The sequence below is a fragment of the Sus scrofa genome, chromosome 7 (assembly GCF_054392235.1).
Source record: "Sus scrofa isolate SSC_HxYL_T2T_F1_AM1 chromosome 7, Sscrofa_HxYL_maternal_Yorkshire_Landrace_v2.0, whole genome shotgun sequence".
Taxonomy (NCBI): domain Eukaryota; kingdom Metazoa; phylum Chordata; class Mammalia; order Artiodactyla; family Suidae; genus Sus; species Sus scrofa.
The window spans coordinates 35,944,690-35,968,806 of record NC_139389.1 but is presented as its reverse complement, the minus strand read 5'-3'; the positions used below and the strand labels follow the sequence as shown (position 1 = coordinate 35,968,806).

The 24,117-nt window shown below is 39.9% G+C and overlaps 1 protein-coding gene and 1 pseudogene across 5 annotated transcripts in view; one reads left to right on the top strand and one right to left on the bottom strand.

Annotated features, from left to right (window-relative positions):
* KHDRBS2 (KH RNA binding domain containing, signal transduction associated 2) overlaps positions 1–24,117 on the top strand; it is a 523,676-nt gene that overhangs the window by 492,812 nt on the left and 6,747 nt on the right. For 4 of the 5 annotated variants that reach the window (XM_084966946.1, XM_084966945.1, XM_021098557.2 and 1 more), the window contains one exon: positions 9,660–10,762. In XM_084966946.1, the coding sequence (XP_084823072.1) occupies positions 9,660–9,750 (91 nt within the window). In that variant the 3' untranslated portion in view covers positions 9,751–10,762. Of the gene's footprint in view, positions 1–9,659; positions 10,763–11,768; positions 11,830–24,117 lie in introns of those variants that run through there. The other variant, XM_084966947.1, reaches the window with a different exon arrangement.
* On the bottom strand, positions 1,029–1,397 carry LOC146401495 (eukaryotic translation initiation factor 1 pseudogene; annotated as a pseudogene).

Sequence of the window (24,117 nt, the reverse complement as noted above, 5' to 3'; positions counted from 1 at the left end):
TCCAAAGACAAATTTGATTTAAATAAGGGTTTACAACTAGCATCCATGAGGACACGGGTTCAATCCCTGGTCTTGCTCAGTGGGTTAAGGATCCGGTGTTGCCATGAGCTGTGGTGTAGGTCACAAACACAGCCCCGATCTGGCGTTGCTGTGGCTGTGGTGCAGGCCAGCAGCTACAGCTCTGATTGGACCCCTAGCCTGGGAACCTCCATATGCCTCAGGTGCGGCCCTAAAAAGACAAAAAAAAAAAAAGACATAAATAAGGATTTAAATACATTACATAACATTAAAACTGAAGGAAAAATAAAACATCAAAAGCAAGTTTGTTACTTTGCATGGCTTTGGGCAGCTGTTGCTAGTAAGTTGCAATCTCTACAGCTAGAGATTGTTCCCGTTGAAATTTGTTCCCTTGTCAAAAGTTTTACCTGTTAGAAGGTTGGCCTCCCATTCCATTTGGACATCAATTAGCTAGGATATGTCTGGTCAGAAAGACCTTGGTGGCAAGCCACATGTCCTGTCACCTCATTAGAGGGAAGGTGGCTGCTCTAAGCTCTGCCCACCTGGTCACATTGGAGATATTAGGGGATCTTTCCCTGATAATCACAGGCTCCCTCTCTCAATACAGCTGCCTTTGCTGCCTTACCCCACCCTCCACTCTCAGCTTCACCCAGGGCTGTTACGTTCTCTTAGGGCAGGAAACTGTGGAGGGATCGCTGAGGAGCTGCTGGCCAGATAGCCGCCTATGACCTTGGGACTCTGGACTTGGCTGAAATATCAGGTTATTGCTTTGTTTCAGGCTGGACACTGTCAGGTGCCTACTGTTTGACCTCTGTTTAAATGAGGACTTCAAGACTAGACAGCATGGCTCTTTTCAGTTTATTGCATGAAGGAGTTACCTTAGTCCAAGTTAAAAGCAGACCCCAAATGGTTACATGATACAAGCTGTGTGGCTTTTAAACTTGTGACAAAGGACAGAAGGGAAATTCTACCCATTTCAAGAAAAATTCTCCCTGAAGCTTCTGTGAGCCAAAAGCACTTAAAACCCATGAACCTTCAGCTGGTCGTCCTTAGCTATCCAGTCTCTACAAGGACCTGGCATATGTTCTTGCACCCCATAGCTGAATTATTTCTCCATATTCTGGATGCTCAGTTACAGTACCAGTGCAGGCAAATTTCTTCTTAAACGCCTTCACTAGTTTCTTTTTATTGCAATCATCAGCAACCCCTTGGACAGTAGGAAGGGTCTTCCTGCCCTTTCTCGGTTGAATTCTTACATGGATGTAATCCTCAGTGCCCGCAGGAAGCGGATCAGCGCCCTTACTTGCATCAGTAAAGGGGTCGAAAGAGTGGAGGTTCTGGATAGTACACATGGGATACAATTCCTTTCCCTCGGTGAAAACAGCCTGCCAAAGGCTGCAAGAGAAGGTGGGCGGGGGGAGAAGTGTCCTCAGGAAGAGGGAGTGCTCAAGGGGGAGGCTGCTGAGTCCTGGGCTGTGGCTGAGTGACTGGGGCCAAAGTATAGTTGATTTACAAGTTGTGTCAATTTCTACAGTAGAGCAAAGTGACTCAGTCATACACATATGTACATTCTTTTTAAATATTATTTTCCATCATGGTCTATCCTAGGAGGCTGGGGCAGAGTTCCCTGTGCTGTACAGTAGGACCTCATTGCTTATCTATTCTAAATGGAATAGTTTGCATCTAACCCCAAACTCCCCATCTATCCCACTCCCTCCCCACCCCACCCCCACCTTGGCAACCCCAAGTCTGTTCTCCATGTCTGTGAGTCTGTTTCTGTTTATTTGTGCCATATTTTAGATTCCACCTGTAAGTGGTATTAATATAGATTTTTAAACATTATTTTTAATTGAAAGAAGGACTGGAGAAATTGTGCTTCTTAAGTATTTTAAAATCCAGTTGTAAAATTAGGTAGCTAATTTTCTCACTATTTCAGAGGTTGCAGTCAGATAGGTATCTAATTCAACTAGTCTGGATAATAAATGCAGATTATGTTGCCTTGGCAAGAAGCAGCCAAAAAGAGCAGGGCACCTCTCCTTCATTGCTTGCATTGCTCATTTTAAATTAGATATACTTAAAATGGTTTCAGTTTTGTTTCAGGCAAACAATGGTTTCAGCAGTTTTAGGCAATAGCAGAACCCGCTTTTCAGTATTTCAGATCAGAAATTCTTAACCTCAGTTATACGTTTTAGAACCTCTTGGTGAATTTTGAAAAAACAAACATACAAACACAGTGTCCGGTTATAATCCCAGTTCAGCTCTATCATAATATTTGGATATGAGAACTGAGCATCCATTAGAAGGTTCCTGGGTAGTCCTGCTGAATGCTAAGGGTGAGAATAAGTTTCAGATGGATACATGGGACCATGGTGAAACATGGCCCACAGTCTTAATAGGAGAGGTCAAAACGGTGCCAGCAGAGTTCCTGCCATGGCACAATGGGTTAAGAATCTGACAGTAGCAACTCGGGCTGCTGCGTAGGTGCAGGTTTGATCCCAGGCCTGGTGCAGTGAGTTAAGGATCCAGCGTTGCTACAGCTGTGGTGTAGGTCACAGCTGCAATTCAGATTCAGTCTCTGGCCTGGGAATCTCCATGTGCCATGAGTGCGGCCATTAAAAAAAAGAAAAGAGGAGTTCCCATTGTGTCTCAGTGGTGATGAACCTGACTAGTATCCGTAAGGATGCAGGTTTGATCCCTGGCCTCGCTCAGTGGGGTTAAGGATCCAGCATTGCTGTGAGCTGTGGTGTAGGTTGCAGATGCAGCTCAGATCCTGTGGCTGTGGTGTAGGCAGGCAGCTGTAGCTTGGATTTGACCCCTAGCTTGGGAACTTCCATTCGCCATGGGTGCAGCCCTTAAAAGCTGAAAAAAAAAAAAAAAGGATTGTAATTCACATGCATCTAACAACTCTGTTGTTGAGCCAATACAACAAGTCATAGGAAAGTTCTTTTATTACTTAATTTTCTGCTGAGTTAATGGTATAATCATTTTCACTTAGGGGAAAGTGAGTGATTCATTTTCAGAATTTGGGGGTGAACTGATCATGTATAAAAAATATATTCAGGAGTTCCAGTCATGGCGCAGTGGTTAATGAATCTGACTAGGAACCATGAGGTTGCGGGTTCAATCCCTGGCCTTGCTCAGTGGGTTAAGGATCCAGCGTTGCTGTGAGCTGTGGTGTAGGTCGAAGACGCAGCTCGGATCCCGGGTTGCTGTGGCTGTGGCATAGGCCGGAGGCTACAGCTCCGATTGGACCCCTAGCCTGGGAACCTCCATGTGCCACGGAAGCAGTCCTAGAAAAGGCAAAAAGTCAAAATATATATATGTATATATATATTCAATATGACATGGATTTGTATTTAGAGTAAACAAAAAAAAAAAAAAGAATTGCTTTTAAAAGAGATCAGAGCAAGAAATAAAAAGCTGGGAGAACGTTTTCTTGCCAAGATGGAAATACACCAAGGAAGAAAATGTGTATCCAGGAGATATGCCACCTTAGTGAATCTTTGCTAAATTTCCAGAGTTTGGGGAGATTATCTTGTTTATTGAAAGAGGGCATGAATTAAAAAAAAAAAAAAGACTAAGACGCATGGTTCTGAAATAAATGTGCTATATACCTCATTTATCAAATATGTAATAATTTATGTAATGCCTCAGTGGGGACTGATATATATAGATTGCTGAGAAAGTATACCAGTTGAAAATGTAATTATAGTTATTGATGACTTATAATTGATGTCATTTTGTATCGAACAAATTACTTAACCATACCAGTACCTTCTCAAACATTTAGCTCAGTGGTAATAAGACGTATCAGGGAGGAAAATAGGCCAGTCTCTGGAGTCTGGCCATCATCCAGGAAGATTTCAGGAGGAGTGCCTCATGCTTAGGGCAGTGCCGCAGAGGACCAGACAGGTACCCAGAGGCTCTTGGCAGAGGAAATGCCAACGTGGGCAAAGAGCTAAGGTTCAGGTTGCTGAGAAGACTGAGGAGCACCAATGAAAAGACTAGTGTGGGAGCCAGTCAGGCCAGACGCCACAGACTAGCCTCTGTTTACACACCAGTTACATGTTTGGTTGCCCAGGTGACCAGACTAAAAAGCCCAGAGCTTTTATTCTCGAGATCTTATCTCCAATGGAAGAGGGAAGTTACGTACGTAAATTTCTTTTTTTTCCTTTTTTCATTTCCGTATTATTTTTATTGTTTCTATTATAATTGATTACGTACAGTTGATTACATACTTAATTAAAATATTGACCAGCTGGCTACCATGTGGGGGTTCCCATTACTTCCTTAGGCTTGATAATTTGCCAGAATAACTCCTAGAACTGCGAAAAGTGATATACTCATATTAGCTTTATTTTAGCCATAGACTAGAAAGCAAAGCCAGCAAGGGGACAGACACAGAGGGCAAGGACTGGGCACATCCCAAATGTGAAGTTTTTCACATCTTCAGGGCAGCATTGTTCTCCTGCACATGGTGTGTAACAACAAAGTCGTGCCAACCGGAAGCTCATGGAAAACCTCAGAGCCCAGTGCTTTTATTCTGGTTTTAATCTGTAGACGTGATTGGTTAAATCATCCCTCTCCAGCCTCCCCTTCCCCGCAGGGTGGGCTGGTGTCACATGGTCAAATCCCAAAGCCTCTAATCTCATAGTTGGTCTTTCTGTCGGGACCAGTCCCCAAACCCAGAGCCTCATTAGCATAAACTGTCAGGTGGGGCCAGAGGGGCCACCACACGTAACAGAAATGTTCCAGTGACTCCAGGAAATTCCAGAGTTTAAAGCTTACCTCGCAGTAACCAGGGACGAAGGTGGCCACAAGTGCTGCCACACAGGTATTGAGATGAAAGCATCCATCTGATAAAGCAGGAAGAGGCTTGTGGGGCAAGAGTACAGGGAGTCAGCGTCTCATCTGGCCCAGTTTAAAGTCTGATTTGTTTTTCTAACTCCCTAAACTTGGAGTTGGTCTGAGACTCCAATCTGAGCCCATTTCTCTTCTCAAGTATGTCATTATTTTCCAGAAATGACAGCGAGGTAGGGAGTATAAGGCAATCCAAAAACTACAAGTTCAGACTGTCTACAAAGTTTTGACACCAGGTCTGCTTCCTTCACTGAATTAAAGACATTATTGGAATTCTTTGAAAATCATAAAATATTTTATGTCACCATTCCTATTCTTCCTTCTGCTATTTCCAATAAAGTCCTTATGTGCATTTCAAAGGAAGAGGTCTGTGGATGAATTCTTCAGGCTTTTGATCAATTCAGGATTTTATTCAACAATGATAAAAGTGGGGTTTTTTTAGGCTTAAAGCAGAGAAGCCTCTATATTGTGACCAACTATCATTTACCATTTTTTTATGCATCTTCCATTTTGGTTTTTCATACTTTATTATGTTTAGATATCATTCTCTTATCATTCATCATGCCAATAAGCATAGTTCTTAATTCCACCTTTCTTTTTTGGTCATGCCTGTGGCATGTGGAAGTTCCCTGTCCAGGGCTGGAACCTACCCCACAGCAGCCACCTGAACCACAGCAGTGACACCAGATCCTTAACCTGCTGTGTCACAAGGGAATTCTGCATCTTCCATTTTGGAAATCATTTTTCTTTCTTTTTTTTTTTTGTCTTTTTGCCATTTCTTGGGCCGCTCCCGCAGCATATGGAGGTTCCCAGGCTAGGGGTCTAATCGGAGCTGTAGCCACCGGCCTACGCCAGAGCCACAGCAATGCAGGATCCGAGCCGCGTCTGCGACCTACACCACAGCTCACGGCAACGCCGGAACCTTGACCCACTGAGCAAGGGCAGGGATCGAACCCGCAACCTCATAGTTCCTAGTCGGATTCGTTAGCCACTGCGCCACGACGGGAACTCCGGAAATCATTTTTCTAACCAGCTTGTTCATTTCCTTTTTATGTCAAAGATCTTATCTCCAAAGTAAGAGGGAAGTGACATACTTTATTTTTTTTTTTCATTTTTTAAAGATTTTTATTGTTTCTATTATAGTTGATTACATACTTAATTTAAAATATTGAGGTGTTCTCACCCTGGCACAGTCAGTTAAAGATAGAACTGCAGTGGCTTAAGTTTGTTGGGCATTTTTTTTTTTTTAACTCCCCTGGAGCTCACAGTAAGAAATAGCAGTGATGTTCTCTTGTGGCAGAGTGGGTTAAAGATCTGGTGTTGTCACTGTAGCAGCTTGGGTCTCTCATATGGCTCAGGTTTGATCCCTGTCCCAGGAACTTCCACATGCTGTGGTCATTGGCCCAAAAACAAACAAACAAACAAATATATATGTATATATAGTAGTAATCCAAATAACTTAATCTTAGTCACAGAAGATAAAATTGCAAAGCCATGCTCTAGTTTGGAAATTAGGTATATACATGAGGTAAGTTTGGGGGTGCTACACAAAGGTTTACATAAAAATGGAGAAAGGTTAAGAAAAATGACCCTAAATTTCCATACCTAGACTGAAAAAAAGAAACTGGAAGAGGATTTAATTCTCATATTCTAAAACCCAGCCATGGCCATAGACACACATTCCATTATGCTGAATTCAAGTTAACAGAGAAATTTCAAGCACTAAGTAGTTGGGCTACAGAGGTATTTCAAAATTTTACCCACAAAAGTTTCTATAATGTTTCTCTTTAGAGAATATTCATATATTTATCACTGTCTTTCTGAATTTACACAATTATATTTTCATCATGTGCCACATTTTAAATATTTATATTTGTTGTTTATGTCAAGTTTGGACTTTGGAGACAGTTGTTATTTGTTTCATGGTCCAGATAGTCAGTTGGAAATATGCACTTTCAAAAGCCACTTAGGGACTTCACCTAAGAACTTCTTCAAAGACTAAAATGGATATTACCACTTCTTAGGAAAATTTTTTGGTATCTAGGACAAGTTCCCAGGTAATCAAGAGAAGCTCTTCAAAAGTCCGAAAGACTCAACCCACCTCTCTCTTGTGGGAGCACTGCCAGAAATCTTCATCATTCTTAAGATGAATTAAAATCATAAGTGATCAAATAAGCCAGTCCATAAACATTTACTAATTGTTAAGGATATCATAAGCTTTTTCTCAATATAGTAAGCAAAATGATTCATTTGCCAAAATTTAACAGGTATTTAAACTTTAAGTCTTTTGCACTTGAAACTTTTGCATTTAAACTGGTTTGTTTTACTGGTTCCTTCTCCTAATTGGTCCATTTCCATGTCACATAAGATGGCCTTTCTTTTGAGAAAAAAAAATTTTAAGTCTTAACTTTATCAATAACACTACTTGTATTTTGAAACCTAAGAAAGTTTTTCTATAAATACCATAGAATACTTGTACTTCAGGGACCAAAGTTGACAAGTCCAATTGTCTAAAATGAAATCCAGGTCAGATCATGTTAGGCCTTGCAGAGAATTCCTTGCTAAAAATTTTGGACTTGATCCTGGGTATGCTACAGGCATAGTCAACTGTACTTGGACAAGTCCCTTGCTCCAGAAGGTAAAGAAAAGTAGGGAGTGTACACACACACACACACACACACACACACATATGCACACACAGCAGGAATTACATATATATGTAATTTGTAAACATTTGTAAATTTGTAAATAGAACATTTGTAAATTATAGCATATATTTATATATGTATATATGCTTAAAATCATGGAAAGGCACAAAAGTTAAGTTAGCTGAGTACTCAAGGCAAAGATGATAATGGCTTGCCATGGAATAGGATTAGTGGGGTTGGAAAGAAATTTATTAGTTAAACACATGTAAAAGAAGAAAAGACAAAGCTTGATGATGTTTAGATCTAATGGACAAAATTGAGAGGACTTTAAGGGTTTTTGATGAGTAACTAGGTAAGTTTTATATAATAGCATTATTCACTGAAATTTGAGCCTTAGAAAGAGTACTTAAAGAATGAGTTTAGGAGTTCCCGTCGTGGCGCAGTGGTTAACGAATCCGACTAGGAACCATGAGGTTGCGGGTTTGGTCCCTGCCCTTGCTCAGTGGGTTAATGATCCGGCGTTGCCGTGAGCTGTGGTGTAGGTCGAAGACGCAGCTCGGATCCCACGTGGCTGTGGCTCTGGCGTAGGCCGATGGCTACAGCTCCGATTCGACCCCGAGCTACGCCGCGGGAACGGCCCAAGAAATAGCAAAAAGACAAAAAAAAAAGAAAAAGAATGAGTTTAGTTTTGAAAAAAGTTCAAAGGAGACACCTAAGGAGATCTGTATTCTGAGCAAAAGTACATTTCTCATATTTATTTAGGGTCTCACTTCTATGTCATGTCCTATAATATACTGAAATAAACTCAAGCATTTACCTTAAATAGTAAAAGAGATGTAATTTTTCATTTATCAGCAGATGTCATTTGTAATCAAGATATCCTGATGAAGAATACTCTCAGAAACCTAATGTTCACTCATTCGTGCCATTTTCCCATTTTAATCCAACTTTTGTTCATTTTTCTATATTGTATATCATTATATCACCATACATATATCACTCTTGACTTGTAGTATGGAAAGTGCAGTTGACACTTTTCTTATTGTTTTTGCTACTTGAACTGTCCAGGGGTATGAACCCGATATCAGCTGGCCTCTACCTGCAGCAATTTTCCAGTCACTTTCATTACCACCACCTTCTACATCAGCATCAATGCCAGTGTGTCTGTTTCTAGTAATCCCTTTTCTTATATCTGTGCTTCCTTCAACTGTAGTCCGATGCATGAAATCTGCTGTCTAATGAAAGACTGAATTCTGATGGAAAGACCCAGGGAGCCCAGTTTCTAGATCACATAAGTCACTATAAACCCAATGTTGAGTCCTTGGCCCTTGGAGGGAACACTGCCTTTCCCTTCTGGGCGCATAGACTTTACAAAAGCCATTTACCATAATACTCAAGAGCTTGCTTGCTTATTTCTTGTTTTTTGGCTTGGTCCCACAACATTGAGGTTACTGGAAGTCAGATTATGAGAGAAATGAGGGGTTTTCCTACCTAGTATGCTAATACCTCCTTATTTTCCAGCCTGTTCATTTGGAAAAGCTGACGGATGATCTTTTTTTCCTTTACTGACTGTCTGCTTAAATTTTACTCCAGCCCACATCCTGCTGCTCTGTCACTGACTTTTGTTTCACACAGTGAATCTAACCCTGGACCGTGAATCATTCAGGGAAGCATTAAAACTAGCAAACCCTAGGTCACCCCCTGTAGAGCTTCTAATCATTTGTTTTGGGAGCTAGAGAACAGGCATCAGTTTTGTTTGGGGTTCTTTGTTTCAAGATTCCCATGTGCGTCTCAAGATAATCAGGGGCTAAGAAACAAGGGTTTCCTATGTCCAGTTTGTTTCAGGATTCCGTTTCGGGATTAAGGAGGGATGGTTTACAATGGCGCTCCTCTTTCTGTTTAACACATACCAAATGGACTTTAACCTTGAAAACACCTCACAAGTTTAATTCCAGTGGCTGCATCTCAAAATATACCCTTTTTTTTTGGATGAACTGGTCATGTGGAAAATTCTAGTAAGGCTTGAGCCTTCAGGGTTGAGACCTTTTGTTCTCTTTGACTATTGCATCTTAAATAACTGTTTTCAATCACTGTGAAGCCAAGTGAATGTTATTGTCTTTCTCTTGTTCATAGCACCAGAAGAATGGGCCACGACCCGCTCCAGCCTGAAGGCACCACTGCCAAGGTCAGCCCGAGGGGGATACAGGGAGCATCCCTATGGTAGATACTGAGGGTCCCCCTCACCTGTGACTCAAGTCAAAGGCAGTTCACAGCCTGTGGTCTCCACATAAACAGCAACATGACAAGTAATAGTCCTTTTTTGTTGTTGTTCCTATTCTAGGGATAACTGCTCACAACTGCTCCCACATATTACTTGTATTTCCCTTATACTGTTGGTGTGACATTGACACTAGTATTATTTTACAAAACGGACTAAAAAAGACATCGGCAAGCATTGTCTATAAATCATTTAGTAGGGTGATATTCCCTTGGTTGTTTTCATTGTTGTGTGTAATATCTTTATTTTTTTCTCTTTTTATTTATTTTTTTTTAAAGAAAGAGCATGAATCTGTTATCAGATTTTTGAGTCTCAATCAACTAGCAAAAACATTGTTTAGGGTTGCTAAAAGACTGTAACATGATATTTGAACTAGCTATAATAAAGTTGTAGATAAGATGTTTTAACCTGTCTTTTAATATCTGTTAGTTAGATGAAGATGTTCGATATTAAGTTTGTAAATTTAATTTTAAATGCTGTTTTAATGGGGTTGAAAACAAGCAGCTACTGTATGTATGTAGCTAACTGAATTTGTTCAGTGTTTTAACCTGTATTTGTTAAAAAAGAAAAACACACACACTTAAAGTTCCATGTGTAAGCTTCTCTAAATAGGAAACCACAATTTGTCAGATATGTTTGCCATAATTTGTCAATAAAGCTGAAAACTTTTGTAAATACCAAATTTGGAATTACTTGTTTTCTAGCTTTAAATGCCTGCTTTATTTCTTCTTCAAGAGATGCCTAAAATGTTTTCTATTTAAAACTTACAAAAATGAACCCAAGCCTGTTTTAAGATATTTGTGTAATACTTTAAAAGTGTATTAATAACTTATGGTTGTTAAATAATTTAAAAGTTAACAAACTAAACTGTTACATGAATCATGGTTAGTAAACACTAATGTATAACATGTTAATGGGAAAAAATGGATTTAGAATAATAAATGGATTTTAAACTATCCTCTAAGCTTTATCTTGCTAAACACAAATTCTGGTTGACTTGTTTGCATTAGCATGTCTCTCGTGAGAAAGAGTAATGGAGTATAAAGAGGTAAGATTACCACTTACCACTGTCTAAATGCCTAGTTCTTCAACCTTTGAGTTTCCCGCACATTAAATATCCCATCCAACATGTAAGCATTGCGTAGATTCACTTTATTGTTTTCACTCAAAGGAGTGTGTGGGCTTCATTTGCGTAGTTTATACCAATTTGTTTTGACAAACAAACCATCAGTGTCACTGGCCAATTGTTACTATTCAACCTCAAAAACTTTATTTGTAATTTTCAGTGCTAAATATCACCGCCCTTGAAGGCAGTTTAGAGGGCTGATATTTCTTTTGAGACTATCAGACTTGATGGCTGATGATTATTAAGGAAATATGTCGCAGGACTCAAAGGATGACTAAACGTTAAACAGGTAACATAACAGTAACTCTGTAATTTTGCCTATGCAACAGTAATGTTAAATATTCTCAGTTATTAAGTTCCTGATAGTTAAAAAAGTAAACCTACAAAAACATAACAAATAGGTCTACAGGTTATTAAAACAAATAATTAACATTAACTAGAGGCACCAAAATTATTTTATAGGATATAACCCTCAAGGTAATAAACAGAACTAAAATTAACAATAATAGTACTGCAGCTCTTGCTAACATCAAACGTCAGCTAAATTTTGATGGGAAAAAAAAAAGAAAGCAAAAATGATGGTAGGGATGACGCCAAAACTGTTCATTTTTAAATACAGTTTCTTTGTTGATGGTGGCTTTTGTCGATGTGATTGGTTTACTTTTTTGCTGCTAACCAGCTAAGGCATATTGCTGTTCAGTATTTGCAGCTGGAGTTGCATGCTAATAGTTTTATGAAGTGTGTGTCTGTCATCAATTAAAATTGTACATGTTTGCTTTTCACAAAATGCTAGTGAGTTATACTTAATTTATTTTTCTATTCTGTCTCACTATTTCAGGTATCCACAAGCAAAGACCGCATAATTGAATAGCAAGTGTGATGGGCTAAGAAGGACAGAGGTAAGCTTATTGTTACCTTCTCTGAGATAAATAATCTTTACCAAGATGAAGCTAAGACATCAAATGCCACTTATTGAAATACTAAAAAGGTTTAAATTGTTGTCAGGGCACTGAGTTATTTTTATCTTCTTTAGATAAAATCATCTAACTGGGTATTTTCTGAGCTTATTCAGAATGTTGTCAGATGAAACGTGAATTCAGGAGGTCCCATCATGGCTCAACGGTTAAGGAACCTGACTAGCATCCATGAGGATGCAGGTTCGATCCCTGGCCTCGCTCAGTGGGTTAAGGATCCATCATTGCCATGAGCTGTGGTGTAGGTCACAGATGCCACTCGGATCCCGTGTTGCTGTGGTTCTGGCATAGGCCAGCGGTTACAGCTCCGATTGGACCCCTAGCCTGGGACCTCAGGATGCCCCAGATGCAGCCCTAGAAAGACAAAAAGACCAAAAAAAAAAAAGAAAAGAAAAAAGAAACATGAATTCATCATTAATCTACAGCCTTTTTCCTTGCTTTGAGCTACTGTATGTTACCTCTTCTTAACTGTACAAAGAAAGAGATTTAAAACTTTTATTCTGCAGACAGTAGAGGAGGAAATCACAATTGCTGACTGAGATGGACGGGACAGGAAAGGGACCATAGTGAGCGCTCCCCATACACTCTGTCAATAAGATAACATTTATTATATTTATAGTCAACTAAAATAAACTTACCATTGCTATCCCCATTTATCCCATTGGATTTGTCAGTAAACTTCTTATTTCTCATCTGCCCTTCTATTTGATTCAGGAAATATTTACAAAGTCCAAAGCCCTGTTGGAAATGGAGACTTGATTTCTACACACAAGACCTCAGGCTGAAAATAATGCACACAGCTAGGAGTTCCACAGACTGACAGGAGAATTGAAGGGATCTTTTGAGGTTGTTTGAACCAGGGGTAAAACCCAAGTTTTATCCTTTTGGGTCTGTCTTTTCACTGCACAAACATCCCTGATGCAGTGTAGACTTAAGTGCCATAGGTGAGAGATGAGAGAGCCTGGTGATGTCTTATGATGGAGGAAGGACAGACTGAGGGCCCCCCGGCACGGGGGCAAGGGGGGCAGCCTGTTCAGTGACCAGGAAGGAAGGGCACGCCACCTGGGGAGGGCTTCCGCTGGTCAATTCCTGGAGCCTGCAAAGTTCAGGAAGAGGTTGAGAGAAAAGCAGAAAGCCATTGGGCCCCAGGACCCAATTCATGAAGGTTCCCAGCAAAAGCAAAGCCTGGAGAGGTGGGGTCAAGTCAGATCACAGCAGTTGTGATGGTCCCTGAGTGTTGTATTAAACTGTTGGGATTTTATGGGAGAAAGAAAAGGAAGCCGAGGCAGAACAGATACGGACTCACAGACTTTGAACAATCTATGGTTTCCAAGTGAGACAGGGTGGGGCGTAGGGGGAGGCACTGAGGGTTCGGGATGGAAATGCTGTAAAATTTGGTTGTGATGATTGTTGCACACGTATAAATGTAATAAAATTCACTGAAGGATTTAAAAAAAAAGAAAAAAAGGAAGCCACTGCAGTTTTGAAGACAAGAATCAGAGCTAAGGAAGCCGTCCCAAGGAAACAAGGCAAACCTTACATTGGGTCAGTTTTATAATTACTAAGTACCTTTTCATCTGAAAGAGCTTTTCTAACATTCAAACTGCTAACATAACTAGTTAATACCTTAGATGCTTCAACTAGTCAAATCCCTTTGTTAAGCTGCTTAATCAAAGATCAAAACTTATAGAGACTTATGATGCTTTAATTTATCTGTAACGTTCCATCCCTGATTTGACTTTTTTTTTTTTTTTTTTTGTCTTTTTGCCTTTTCTAGGGCCGCTCCCGTGGCACATGGAGGTTCCCAGGCTAGGGGTCTAATCAGAGCTCTAACCACCGGCCTACCCCACAGCCACAGCCACGCGGGATCCAAGCCATGTCTGCAAGCTACACCACAGCTCACGGCAACGCCAGATCCTTAACCCACTGATTTGACTTTTAAAAAATGTTACTGTTTCTATAAACCAAGGCAGAAAGAATCTCTAATCCAGGTATCCTGCGTATTATTCCCTTTTGATCCTTTTTAAACAGCAGGCTTGATCTTATAAAGCAAGGACAGAGAAATCAATCACAATTTGTTTACTATTTGACATATTAATCCATATGCTTTGTGTACACTGTAATTATTTTATTGTGGTTGTTATTGTTGTTTTAGAACCTGTGGTTCTCTCATCATTCAGACTCCATCTCTGAATGCATGAAGTCAGGGCAGGATTGTCACAGCAGAAACACCACTGCTGAACAAGAGAAGAGAACAGTCTTGGCTGTTGAGTTTAAATGAAGATTTTTCAAAGCTCAAAAACAATGATTTGTGAGAAAGGGGATTTTGAGTTTCAAAAGCCTTCATTTTTAGTAGGCTCTGGATATAAAACAGTACATTTAAAGAGCTCCTATCCGAAAATGTATAAATAAATAAAGGACTCCTGTCCACCTGTACAAGATAAATATTGTCCAGGCTGAGAAGAAGGCCCAAGAGGTAGCAATATCTAAGATATTTGGTTGCAGCTTGGGTCTAAGTCTGTACAATAAGTCCATTTGGAACACAGGAGAGATGTTTGTCCAAATCGAAGTCCGTGGAGGCTTCACCAAATTCCCCAATATCAGTGCATTCCAGGTGCAATCCTGTAAGGAAAAAAAATATATATATATGTCTATAGAGTGTTTCTCCGTGCTTTCAAGACTGGAGAAGGTTTGGTAGAGAGCAAACATAATCACCTTTGCAGGAAGGCAGGGGAGGTGGATCCTAGGCTTGGACCAGCACTGACAGGATACAGATGTTTCAGTGGGTGCAATGTGGAGAGGTGGGAAGATCAGCTACCCCCGGCTACCAGCACCTCCAAAACTTTAATCCAACCCAGGAAAAAGAGAGGGGGCAATAAACCCCTGAGTTGACAAAGGAACTCCTGACCATGATTAATCTGAGCTGGCTGAATTCTCCACAGGCAGTATGGGAACCTGAGATTGAAATCAAGTTGAGGTTTAGAAAAATATAATTATGCGTACATTGCTGTTATTTATTGCACAATTTTCCCAACTCTTAAAATAATCAGAAGTGGATACAGTAGGTTTCCCTGGCAACAGGGAATGAATTTCCCTAAGTTAGTGGCCACTCGGCAGAAACCTTTGAGAGGATGAAAACTGCTCAGAGAGTGGCCCGAACTAGTGAACACTCACCTGGAAGTTTCCTCTCTTGTCGGTGACATCTGTCCCCTCTCACTCATCATGGCATCATTCCCCTCTCACTGACTTCAAAGTGCTGGCTTCCAAAGACGGCAGAAACAGGGACCTTGCCACTTCTAGAGCCAGATACTCTCAAGTCTGAATTCACCTGTGCAAGTTGCATGGTATGTCAAGATTTTTAAATTACAGTGCCTTCCACCCCAGGGTAGTTGATGTTATTCTTGGGCACAGTTCACACATTCTTTCAGATAATGCTGGAGCACCTGGGACCCAGATGATCCTATGACGACAGGGAACTCACCGACAGGTATGAGTTTGGGCACTAAGCATGAAGACGTCAGAAAGTCTGTGCCTGCTTGCATTTGCTGAACAAAAAGTTTTCCTACGCTCAAGTTATGATTAACTCAGAATCAATATGATGCCATTTATGAGGCCAAATAGTACTTTTAGGTCTTATTAGTAGTATTTAGGTAGTTTTCACTTTCAGTGCATTAATGAAACTATGGCCATTTAGCTTAATAACAATTGAAGCACTAACAGTGTTTAAATAAATTTGACACAGAATGGCATGTTAAAGTTTTTCATGAATTCCTTTAAAGGAAATTGCTTTTTAAACTATATTATTAAAATATTACTGTTTTTCCTTTAGGCCTGTACTTTGAAACCACAAATGCCCCTTAAAAATGTAACCCTTTATGGAGTTTCCATCATGGCTCAGTGGTCAACGAATCTGACTAGGAACCATGAGGTTGCGGGTTCAATCCCTGGCCTCACTCAGTGGGTTAAGGATCCGGCGTTGCTATGAGCTGTGGTGTAGGTCTCAGGTCTCAACTCGGATCTCAACTCAACTCAGGTCTCAACTCGGATCCCGAGTTGCTGTGGCTCTGGCAAAGGCTGGCGGCTACAGCTCCGATTAGACCCCTAGCCTGGGAATCTCCATATGCCACAGGTGCAGCCCTAGAATATACCAAAAAAAAAAAAATTAAAAATGTAACCCTTTATAAAGCATTTTTTTTTATTATTTTCCCACTGTACAGCAAGGGGGTCAGGTCATCCTTAGATGTATACATTGCAGTTACAGTTTTTTCCCCCACCCTTTCTTCTGTTGCAACATGAGTATCTAGACATAGTTCTCAATGCTATTCAGCAGGATCTCCTTATAAATCTATTCTAGGTTGTGTCTGATAAGCCCAAGCTCCCGATCCCTCCCACTCCCTCCCCCTCCCATCAGGCAACCACAAGTCTCTTCTCCAAGTCCATGATTTTCTTTTCTGAGGAGATGTTCATTTGTGCTGGATATTAGATTCCAGTTATAAGTGATATCATATGGTATTTGTCTTTGTCTTTCTGGCTCATTTCACTCAGTATGAGATTCTCTAGTTCCATCCATGTTGCTGCAAATGGCATTATGTCATCCTTTTTTATGGCTGAGTAGTATTCCATTGTGTATATATACCACTTCTTCCGAATCCAATCATCTGTCGATGGACATTTGGATTGTTTCCATGTCCTGGCTATTGTGAATAGGGCTGCAATGAACATGCGGGTGCATGTGTCTCTTTTAAGTAGAGCTTTGTCCGGATAGATGACCAAGAGTGGGATTGCAGGGTCATATGGAAGTTCTATGTATAGATTTCTAAGGTATCTCCAAACTGTTCTCCATAGTGGCTGTACCAGTTTACATTCCCACCAGCAGTGCAGGAGGGTTCCCTTTTCTCCACACCCCCTCCAGCACTTGTTATTTGTGGATTTATTAATGATGGCCATTCTGACTGGTGTGAGGTGGTATCTCATGGTAGTTTTGATTTGCATTTCTCTTATAATCAGCGATGTTGAGCATTTTTTCATGTGTTTGTTGGCCATCTGTTTATCTTCCTTGGAGAAATGTCTATTCAGGTCTTTTGCCCATTTTTCCATTGATTGATTGGCTTTTTTGCTGTTGAGTTGTATAAGTTGCTTGTATATTCTAGAGATTAAGCCCTTGTCAGTTGCATCATTTGAAACTATTTTCTCCCATTCTGTAAGTTGTCTTTTTGTTTTCTTTTTGGTTTCCTTTGCTGTGCAAAAGCTTTTCAGTTTGATGAGGTCCCATGGGTTTATTTTTGCTCTAATTTCTATTGCTTTGGGAGACTGACCTGAGAAAATATTCATGATGTTGATGTCAGAGAGTGTTTTGCCTATGTTTTCTTCTAGGAGTTTGATGGTGTCCTGTCGTATATTTAAGTCTTTCAGCCATTTTGAGTTTATTTTTGTGCATGGTGTGAGGGTGTGTTCTAATTTCATTGTATAAAGCATTTTATCTCTATGTCTATTTCTGTGTCTCTTGGTTAATGTAATCTATAGAAGCTTGTTGGCTTTGGGGGTTTGTTAAAGCAATAGAAAACAGTGATCACTAATCCGCTGAGCTGGCTAAATATCAAATACAGCTTCAGTATCAAGAGAATGCCTGTTAATTGAAACGTCATCTGTTTGCCACTCTTGCAGGTTCCATGGGAAGGTTTAATTTTTACTGCAAAAAATTATGCAGTGAATGATTGAAAATATCCAGTCGAATGGTCATTTACAAACCTGACTACATTATTTGTGTTTGGTGTGAGGGCAACATATTGATAACAATAATAATAATGACGCCAACAGGAGTTCCTGTCGTGGCTCAGTGGTTAACGAACCTGACTAAGATCCGTGAGGATGCAGGTTCAATCCCTGACCTCACTCAGTGGGTTAAGGATCCAGCATTTCCATAATATATGGTGTGGGTCAAAAATGCAGCTCAAATCCCAAGCTGCTATGACTGTGGCGTAGGCCAGCAGCTACAGCTCCTATTTGACCCCTAGCCTGGGAACCTCCATATGCTGCGGGTTCAGCCCTAAAAAGACAAAAAAAAAAAAAGGAAAAAAAATAAAGAAGCCATCAGATTCTGAGCATACATACCAGGCATACTAGAATTTTCACTCAGAAGTGTCCATGGAACACCTGTCATCTTTACAACAACCTTGAAAACAAAGTACAATTAACTCCATTTTACAGAAGAGGAAGCTGAAGTCCAGAGGCCTAGCTAATGTCACACTGCTAAAGCAAAATTTAAACCAAAATTTGATAACCCATGCATAACCCACACATTTTCCAAAATGCTGTGGTGATTCCCAACTTTTAATGAATTTGATTTAAAAGAGAATCTTAAAATCTGAGATAGCCATAACATAATTTCTATTCTGTAACAATATGATGAGTATCGACTAAAAAAAGATGATGATAAAGTATTTTAACTAGAAGTGCATCTACTTTGATCTTTCCTCAAATTTGTCATTCTTTCAAAAATACCATCATAGAAAGTGGAGGTGAATGTATATGACATTTTTTTATAAAGCACAGGTACAGTCTTTTGTAAAATAAATGGAGTCATTTATAATCCGTTCTATTTTAACGTTAAAAACACTCACATGATTAAATAAGCATGAAAGCAATTTCAGGCTTTTATTCTTTACTCTGTATATCAGAACTCTGCTTTAAAGTTGAGAGTCAGTTCAAATCAGAAATATCTTTGTATAAACCATGGTGTTAACACAAAGTGGGAGCTCCCATTGAGGCACAGCAGAAACGAATCCAACTCGGGTTTGATCCCTGGCCTTGCTCAATGGGTTAAGGATCCAGCATTGCCATGTCTGTGGTGTAGGTCACAGACACAGCTCAGATCCTGAGTTGTTATGGCTGTGGCATAGGCTGGCAGCTGCAGCTCCAATTAGACCGCTAGCCTGGGAACCTCCATATGCCACAGCTGTGGCCCTGAAAAGCAAACAACAACAACAAAAAACAAACAAACAAAAAAAACCACAAAGTGAATGAATCACTCAATGTTAAGTGTTTTAAAACAAAGCATTTCCTGCTGCTGCTGCTGATATAATATGTAGCATTTGCCTGGACATTCTAGCTTTATGTTAAAGTATCTGAGTTCACAGTAAGAGCTGTTCTTGTTCACTGACAGGCACCAGTCTTCAATATCCATCATGAAGATTAGTTTTCTAGTCTCTTTACATAGAATTTATTAATCAGTACTCAAAAGATTATTTACAGTGGGTATGGAGTTCCCATCGTGGCTCAGTGGAAATGAACTTGACTAGTATCCATGAGGATGCAGATTCCATCCCTGGCCTTGTTCGTTAAGGATCTAGCGTTGCTATGAGCTGTGGTGTAGGTTGCAGACACAGCTCAGATCTGGCATTGCTGTGGCTGTGGTGTAGACCAGCGGCTACAGCTCCAATCCAACCCCTAGTCTGGGGTTCAGGTTCTATGCTTCAGGTGTAGCCCTAAAAAAAAAAAAAAAAAAAAAAAAAAAGAAGTTTTACAGTAGGTAAAAAGGTCACTCTACTTCACTCTACTTTTGCTGTATTATAACTCAGTTTCTTATACTTCATTGTTAGCGAAACGGAGACAACATGAGAGGACGTTTTCTGATTCATGCACCGTCAGGTGCCACAGTAACAGCCAGCTTCTCTGCCTTTACCAAAAAGCACGTACAGAATGAGCCATCTTCAAAATTGGAAGCTACCAAACACGTCTCTTGTTCTGCTTCACTGTGTTTATACTTCACAGTGGGCTCTATAGAATGAGCTAATGTTTATGAGAGACATTTGGAAACTTTTGGATCCTCGGAAGCAAATGTCGCCACTAGGCACAGGTTTTCAGTCCCCTTCATGCCTCTCAGGATGAAGCCCCCCAGCAGGACATCATCCCTCCCTCCAGTCTCCCTCCCTGATTGCCCCGCACCTCCCGTGTTCTGACCTCACAGCCTGCCTCTTTTGACACCAGGACATTTTTCAACTCCTCTGATACCATCTGGCCCCTCCCTTCTCAGTGTCCCCGTCATTGTCCCGGTGGCACCTGGCATGTGAGAAGACAAAAAGAAAGGCAAGAAATGGGTGACTCTAGGAAAGGGAGTGCTGTCCAGGCCACACAACAGGGCCCCCACATACAAAAATGATTATCACTAGAAACACGTTTATCGTGTTAATTATGAAATCAGCGCATGTCCAGTGTAAACCAAAAAGTATGCAAAGAAAAAAATTACTTTTAATTAAAACAGATAAATAATAACTGTTAACAATTATATATAACCCACTGGCCACAAAATCTTGATTTCTTAGCTATAACATATAAGGTGATGCAGTAGGTAAGAAAATGTCTCCATGAGTTTAAGTTCTCTATTTCAAAATAGAAACTTTAGAATTAGACATAAACAAACCTCCTAATGGGATTCACTAAGATCAGTGCATCGTGTCTATGACTGGAAAGAAGACAGTTTTAAGTGTCCTTAAACAGGCAATATTACGTGTACATGTTGCATAATGAACTGTTTCCTTCAACTTTCCTGCTGGGGATTTAAGAATGAGTGTATTTATTGACCAACACATATTTATTTAGACCTAATGTTAGATATGCTGCTTTTTGATAAGGCAATAATTTTTAAAATAAGTCATATCACATTCCATCAGATCCACTTCTCTGGAATCCTTTAATTATTCATAACCTAACAAAGTACAAATTGGTTTAACTTCTTAAAGACCTTTTTTTTCTTTATCGTGAGTACATCATTCAGGTGCAATAATAGTTGTCTTGAAACATGACGGAATTGCCAGTGAGTTGGTAATTTGGGCTGGGAGGGATCTTTTTTTTTTTAATGCTGTCTCCTTCTTAAATTACAAAATCAATCCCTATTCAGGATTACAAATTAGGCTGTATAATGTAACTATGTAATGTAAAAATCAAAATCTATAATCCTACTCCTCAGAGATAACTCTGTTAATAGATTGCTTTATATTCCTTCTTCTTTCCCGTCTCTCCTTCCTCCATTCCTCAACTGCTTGTTATTTATTTATTCATTTGGAGTGAGATTCTGCTTTATACATACGTGCAATTTTAATTTTCAGAAGTGAGATGAATTTTATTCCTTTGTGAAAAAGTGACCTATTTCCATAAGGTTGATTTGTGTGGAGAATTAAAGTTGTGTTATTACACTGTGAAACTTTAACCCACAGCACATACTCTAGAGTGTAAGCAAACTAATTTTCACTTTTCAAGCTTCAGTTTTCTTATAGGTAAAAATGGGTAAAAAATAATAATAATAATAAAGGTACCTGTTCATATAACTGTGAGATACATAGAGTAAAATCACATCTATATCCTCTCCAAATTTAGTTAATATTCTTTCCCAAAGGATTTTTCCTTGACTAAAACTTTTAACTTTAAAATATCTTCATGGTATATATCCAATGTCCTATCAAATAGAAGCTGGTTTAATCCATAAAAATGTTCGTATTACTCAAATCCCTTTGCAGTTTAGACATTTAAAAAAAAAATTCTTACTGAAATTAGATAATGTAGGCTTTACAACACGGTTATAAAATTGCTCATCTTTGTAATCCCTGCTGTGGTGCAGTAGGTTAAGGATCCCGTGCTGTCTCTGGGGTGTCCTGGGCTTGATCCCCGGCCCGGTGCAGTGGGTTAAGGATCCAGCATTGCTGCAGCTGTGGCATAGGTTGCAGCTGTGGCTTGGACTTCATCAATATATTCATAAGGAAGCGTATATTGGGTATCTTCATAACGTATCATAAGATATGTGTATACACAAGAATCTTATAATAATGTTGTGTGTATGTTGTTCACATTGAAATAGGGCTAAAAATGAAAGTAAGATTAGCAGTAAGTTTGTGTAATTGATTCAGTAGTAACAATAGTAATATGTATAAAGAGGTATTTGCAATAATAGAGTGTATAACATACATCAAACACTGTATTAAGTATTTTTAGGAATTATTTCATATATTTTTCTCAACAGTCGTACCATATGCATTCTAGTGTATCCTCATTTCTGAATGGGGAGACTAAACCTGAAAGAAGTAACCCACCCAAGGTCATCGCTGGCCAGTGGGTTGGACTCTAAACCCAGAGTCTCCATCCTCAGCTCCGACACTCCACATGCCACTGTCCCCTCTGACACGGGTCACGTGTTTTGTAGTAAACTAGATTTTAGAGGAAACCAAAATGCAGATGTGTAATTCATTCTTCAAGCTAGTGAAAAGGAATGAGAATAAACTCTCTTGCTATAAATACTGCCAAGAGCGGTAGAAACTTTGAATACTGGTGATAAATTTCTAAAGTCTCTGGATGCATAAGCCAAAATATCCAGAATATCTCTTTTTCCTGAATTATCTAGAAAGTGTGTCTTGCATAATAACCTGAAATCTATGTTGTGCCTGACTATATTTATTTGCCCATATTACCATTGATTAAATGGAAGTTATGTGGATCAAAGCATTAGCATTGGAGTTCCCGTCGTGGCACAGTGGTTAACGAATCCAACTAGGAACCATGAGGTTGCAGGTTCGATCCCTGGCTTTGCTCAATGGGATAAGGATCCGGCATTGCCATGAGCTGTGGTGTAGGTCACAGATGCGGCTCAGATCCTGGGTTGCTGTGGCTCTGGCGTAGGCCGGTGGCTACAGCTCCAATTAGACCCCTAGCCTGGGAACCTCCATATGCCGCGGGAAGTTGCCCTAGAAAAGGCAAAGAAAAAAGACCAAAAAAAAAAAAAAAAAAAAAGCATTAGCCTTCATGGAGGTTGACGTAAAACTTCAATGAAAAATGAAATTGGATTTCCCGTCGTGGCGCAGTAGTTAACGAATCCGACTAGGAGCCCTGAGGTCGTGGGTTCGATCCCTGGCCTTGCTCAGTGGGTTAACGATCCGGCGTTGCCGTGAGCTGTGGTGTAGGTTGCAGATGCGGTTCGGATCCCACGTTGCTGTGGCTGGGGTGTAAGTCGGTGGCTACAGCTCTGATTAGATCCCCCTAGTCTGGGAATCTCCATATGCTGTGGGAGCGGCCCTAGAAAAGGCAAAAAGACAAAAAAAAAAAAAAAAAGAAAGAAAGAAAGAAAAAAAAAAGAAAAAAATGAAATTAACCTGCAAAAATACACTTCTAGAAAAACAGGGTCTCATACCTGTTTACATGATCTGTTGTACTGATTTTTCCCAAATCTGTGTGATTGTACAAATAAAATGGTGTTTCCTTTACTATCTCTTGCCCTATGTAGTGATGCACACCATTTAAATGTATAATGTGTTCATATATCATTATACTTAATAATAGGATACCAAAATGAAAGTGAAGGTGTGAGTAAGCTAAAAAAAAAAAAAAAAAAGAAAAAAAAAAGAAAAAAAACATACCTGGAAGGCTGAGAAAGACCCATCAGAAGTGCTTAGACAGGTGGTGGTCCCGCTGTGGCACAACAGGATTAGTAGTATCTCCACAGTGCCAAGACGTGGGTTTGATCCTCCGCTGGGCACAGTGGGTTAAGGATCTGGTGTTGTCACAGCTGCAACATAGGTCATGACTGCAGCTTGGACCTGATTCCTGGCCCAGAAATTCCAATGCCATGGGGTGCCCAAAAAAAGAAAGGAAAATAAAAAATGCTAGGGCAAAACAAATAGCAGCATGAAAAACCAAAGATAGGCCACTCCTTACAACCTTAAAAGAATAGAGTGTCTTGACAACTGAAAATTCTCATAAGTCACCATTATGTGAGTTATCACATAAAGCTGCAACTTTAGAAATTAAAAACATGCCTTGCCTTTACGGCAAATATGGGACATTTCAACGTTGCATGTATCTGTGATGTCTGTTGTCTGTCTCAGAATAGTCACCCTTGTCAGTCATTGTATTTTCCCTCCCTTCCACCAGCAGAGGTGTGGATTTTTTTAAAGCACTTTTTATGTGTCCAATGTTGAGTAAAGAACAGAAATTTTCACCCATTTGTGCTTTTAGAAAATTGCAAATTATTGCTTATCATGGAGCTTCAGAATTCTTCAGGGACTTTTAAAAAATAGGAGTACTAAACCTATAATTCAAGGATATGCCAAAGTAATTTTATCACATTGCTTTATAAGTATTTTTGTGTGTGTGTGTGGAGGAGGGGTGCTGCACCCATGGCATATGGAAGTTCCCAGGCTAGGGGTCGAATCGGAGCTGCAGCTGCCAGCC